The sequence below is a fragment of the Olea europaea genome, chromosome 3 (genome assembly GCF_002742605.1).
Source record: "Olea europaea var. sylvestris chromosome 3, O_europaea_v1, whole genome shotgun sequence".
NCBI lineage: Eukaryota > Viridiplantae > Streptophyta > Magnoliopsida > Lamiales > Oleaceae > Olea > Olea europaea.
This window is the reverse complement of record NC_036239.1, coordinates 7,623,460-7,627,742: the sequence shown is the minus strand read 5'-3', so window position 1 is coordinate 7,627,742 and position 4,283 is coordinate 7,623,460. Positions and strand designations below refer to the sequence as shown.

At 36.5% G+C, this 4,283-nt stretch overlaps 1 protein-coding gene across 1 annotated transcript; it reads right to left on the bottom strand.

Moving 5' to 3' along the window:
• Positions 1 to 1,599: 1,599 nt before the first annotated feature.
• On the bottom strand, positions 1,600 to 4,058 carry LOC111384629 (cytokinin dehydrogenase 6-like). Its single transcript, XM_023008937.1, has 5 exons — positions 3,308 to 4,058; positions 3,018 to 3,145; positions 2,668 to 2,928; positions 2,313 to 2,575; positions 1,600 to 2,236 (listed from the first exon to the last, which is right to left on the bottom strand). The coding sequence occupies exons 1-5, from the start codon at positions 3,912 to 3,914 to the stop codon at positions 1,915 to 1,917; spliced, it is 1,581 nt and encodes a 526-aa protein (XP_022864705.1). The 5' UTR covers positions 3,915 to 4,058; the 3' UTR covers positions 1,600 to 1,914.
• Positions 4,059 to 4,283: the final 225 nt, after the last annotated feature.

Genomic DNA, 4,283 nt, shown 5'->3' with positions numbered 1-4,283 from the left:
TTTTGTCACAGAAGCTTGCTCCAAAGTTCTTCTAAATGGTATTTTTTGGGCTTAGCTTCAGGTCACCTTTCTCTACCAAACAGTTAATCCAAACAGCTTCAACCCAAAACCAATATATTTACCTCGATTGCTTCTCAATTTCACCCATAAAGGAAAAAAATAACGGTGTTGATTTGTAAGCTACAAAGGCAAGAATAAAGAAATAAAAGAGGGCACGATGAGAAGACCAATAATACAAAGAAACCACTAGTTTCGGAAGCACAAAGTAGCCGGATTTCTTCCTCTCAATGGCAGCCACGTTTTTTCACTCTTTCACACACAAATCACACATTTAGACAGCTAGGTCAAAGCAACACATATATAGGAATAAGTTAGGCTTTAGTTGGACCAATAATAAGGTTAATGGGCCAAGATTCAAAGCCATCCAATAGGTAAATATACATGGGCAGTGAGCAACATTAATTTCTTAAGTACTTCCAATAATTCACGTTGTTTTCGGGTTGAACCTTTGGACATGGTTGTTGGTAATCAGTTCAACATTGGTCGAGGCTTGTGAAATTATGTTCCGACGTTTACATCATAACCTGTGATTCATTGGGTATCAAAATATAACAGTTTCTTCGTGAACTTTTTATGTTTTGTAATCTGTTGGATTTATACAAACATGAAAAAGAGGTTGAGCCAAATAAAATTCAACTAGGAAAAAATGTGAAAATTTAAGGAGTTTTAAGGATAATCATGGAAATAAGCATATCAAACTCATGGCACGATAATTTTCTTTCTTTTTCTTGGGTTAAGGTGTAGCAAGGTGAACTTTGTTACTTCTGTTAAAACATTGATAGTCTTCATTAATCTGATGAGCTTTTGCTTACTTTCATTGTATATTATGACAGCTGGCAATCCTGTCAATTGAAGGGTTACAATGATATGTCTTCCGAACAACCATTTTCACAGTTTTTAATTCATTCAGATAGCTTCAAATTGCCCTCTGCTAATATTCATTATGTTACAATTGTCCTCTCATGTCTTAGACATCAAAGTTGTAAGTTATTTTAGTATTTCTACTACATAAACAAATGTATCATTATGAATTTGAGAACCAAATAATTTGATGATAGTAAAGCAGCACAGTAATATGGTACAAAAAAAATGTAATTATGTGAATGAATTCATACCGTACAAGGACAATTCCTGAAGAAGTTAATCCATTTCACATGATTGAATTAAAAGAGATTATTTTGTGATTTTAAGCAGAGGTCTTTATGTAATTCTAGCAATCATTTTTGTAGCATGGCACAGCATGCAATTTCACCGGAATGATGTTTAAATACTTGTACCCAACAATAGGCCAATTGATGCTGCTTGAAGATTCATCTCACTCTTTCAACTCATCGCTTTCTCATTTTTATGTGTCCATGGTCTGCAGATGATCGATTATGTTTGTTATTTGTGCAAATCGCATCAATTTCATGTCTTGAGCATTATTTTCCTCTTCTCCTTCACATTATGGCGAATGGTTGAAGAATATTACTTTTAAGAGTTTTGGTTTATTTTTTATTTTTTTTATTTTTTTTACCCGCTTTAGGAATTAAGTTACTGTAGAAGAAACTATGCTCTATTATTTCCAGAACTGAAAATTTAGCTGTCTGCTAAGTTATCATGAATTGATATAAAATAATTTATATATGTAATGAAGTTTTGATTGAACTTTAACTGGTTTAGAGCCTCCTCTTTATACCTATAGTTGCTGAGATGGTGCAAGAAATATCGAACTAATATTTATATACTAATTGCAGCTCCTGTATTTTTCTAAATTTCGTAAATCCATTCCCTCCACATGAAGTTGCTGAGCCTTTATGCATTGCCTGAAAATGCTGTTAGTCCACTCTTTCCTTTATACCGTAGTTTTTCCTGTCATAAGATGGATATTGCCTTTTGAAAAACTCTCTGCCCCGGAGCAAGTATTGCTAGAGGATCGTATGCTGATTTTCGACGTACAAAGACTTCCCACTGTTTGCCAAAATGGGCCCTCCACTCCTCCTGTGTGGTATAATAAGGAAGATATTGTTTTACTCCCAAGTGGGCCACCTCACAGTAATCTAAAATTCTTTTGTTTAGACTTAACAGAGGTTCCAAGCCGTCATTTTCTGTGGAGAAAGGAACTGCTTGGGAAAGGAATGCCACAAGGTAGAAAATGTCTTCTTCTGGAAGTACAGTTGAAGTTCTGTTGTCCCACCTGAAAAATAAAAAATATGTAAATATGGAGCTTTAAAAATTGATCGAGTGAACAAGTTGTTGTGATGAGTTGTTACTTTGATTTGTTTACTGGGTAGACAAGGACGGGTCCTTTGTTTGTATCCGTTAAAATGTTGCCAAAAACACCTTCAGCAAAGCTTTGTATTTTGCTTTTCGGAACGAGGAGATTGAGCCAAGGGTGTGGGAGATCCCACAATCCTTTTGATCTCAGTTTTAGCTCGGCTGTATGAACCCTTTCCAAGAATTCTACGTAAGAAGTTTCTGACATAAAGAGCGTTGAGGGGATGTAGCTTAATTGAGATAAGATTCTCTTAATTTCCTGCATCAGAGTTGATAAATTTGAATATTAAGGCCTTTTCATTCACATAGTTGTGACCATGTACTAAAATATTGGATTGTGATATTCCTCACCTGATCTATTTTATCAGCCTCGAGGGGATTAAAATTTTTCGTCAATTCGAGGCAAAAGAGAGTCCTTCCATCCGACTTGAATTGACTGGCTTGAACTGGATCTTGCGGGTTGAAAGATGATCTCCAGTTATTAATGAGACCCGTCTTGTTGATCATCACAAGGCCTTCTATGTAATCAAATGTGTTTTCTGCAGATATTAGATTCTCCTGATCTCTGGAAAAAGTGGAGAAATCTGAATAAAGTACTCTGATCCATTTCACCTGTTGACAGTTAAAGTACAAGTTTGTCAAACTATTCTGTTATTCCAAAGGCTTATAATCGAGTTTTGGCAGGATTGGTAAATTTTTACCATCTTTGGTGCTGGCTCTAGAGAGATTCTTGCTCGAGTTATTATACCAAACTGGCCAAGTCCACCGAGAACTCCGTGAAAGAGGTCAGCATTCTGCTCCTCTGAACAAATTCTCACTTCTCCTTTTCCTGCAATAAGTTTGCATTGGTGAAAAATCCATACAAGTTGATGTAATTTTCTTTGATAAATTCAAATTAAATTACCTATATATTCCAATGATCTTTGAAAAACAGGGTGATCTTGCATATTAGTTGGATTCAGTAATATCAAAAACAAATTCTCATACAAACCTGTGATGACCTCAAGCCGGTGGACATTACTGATTTGGGGGCCATGCCGAAAAGCCTGTCCACTGATCCCGGCATTGGACAGAGTACCACCAACTGTTAGATGTAAGTAATCCGTCCAAGATTTTGGTGCTAACCCAAATTTGAGGCACTCATGCAGGATATTGATCCATAACTCGCCAGCCGAGACATCAACATAAGGAAATCGGCCCGTGTGGACCTTCATTTCTTGCCCACTGAGTGATTCCATGCTGACTACAACCCCTTGTGGTGCTTGTGCTTGGCCTTGGAGTGAGTGTCCATGGCCTCTAGCTGCAACAGTCAGCTTGGAACCAGGACCCTTTTGCCAAATATGTTTTATAATGGTGGCAATATCAGACACCGACTTCGGGTGCAGAACTGCCGATGGAAGGAACTGGAACCGGTTTCCGAAATCTCTGGCTGCAAATTCATTGTTGTCAAAACTAAAATGCCCTTCAACATTTAGTGTCTTAAGTGAAGATGGAAAACTAGAGAAACAGAGGCTTAGTTTTATAGCCAAGCAACCTATTAACAAAATTGTGAAGCCTCTGATGGGAGGAATGTTACTTTGTTTGGATGTGAATTTCATGTTTTTTGATCCTTTTTTTTCTTTTGTGTTGTAAGAACACTCAAAAGTTGATATGTAGAAGAGGCAGAGGTGAAGAGTTGAGTAGGGAGGGAGGGAATTTAAAGAGATGGTTTTGGGTTGAAGAGTCAACTTATCTTGTGTGTTATGATGACTGCTCACTTGGGTGGATACTTTTCAAGACTTTCTTTTTAGTTTTTCCTTTTTGGGCTCTTGTTTGCAAAGAGAAAGCCATCACCACATAAACCAAGTTGAACAAGAAAGTCTCAAGCAAGTATTTTTTTCATAGATCTTCTCACATTTTCACATACTTTCCATTAGATTTGAAAGTTTATAAAAATGAATTCGTTTTATTATTGTATATAATTTTTT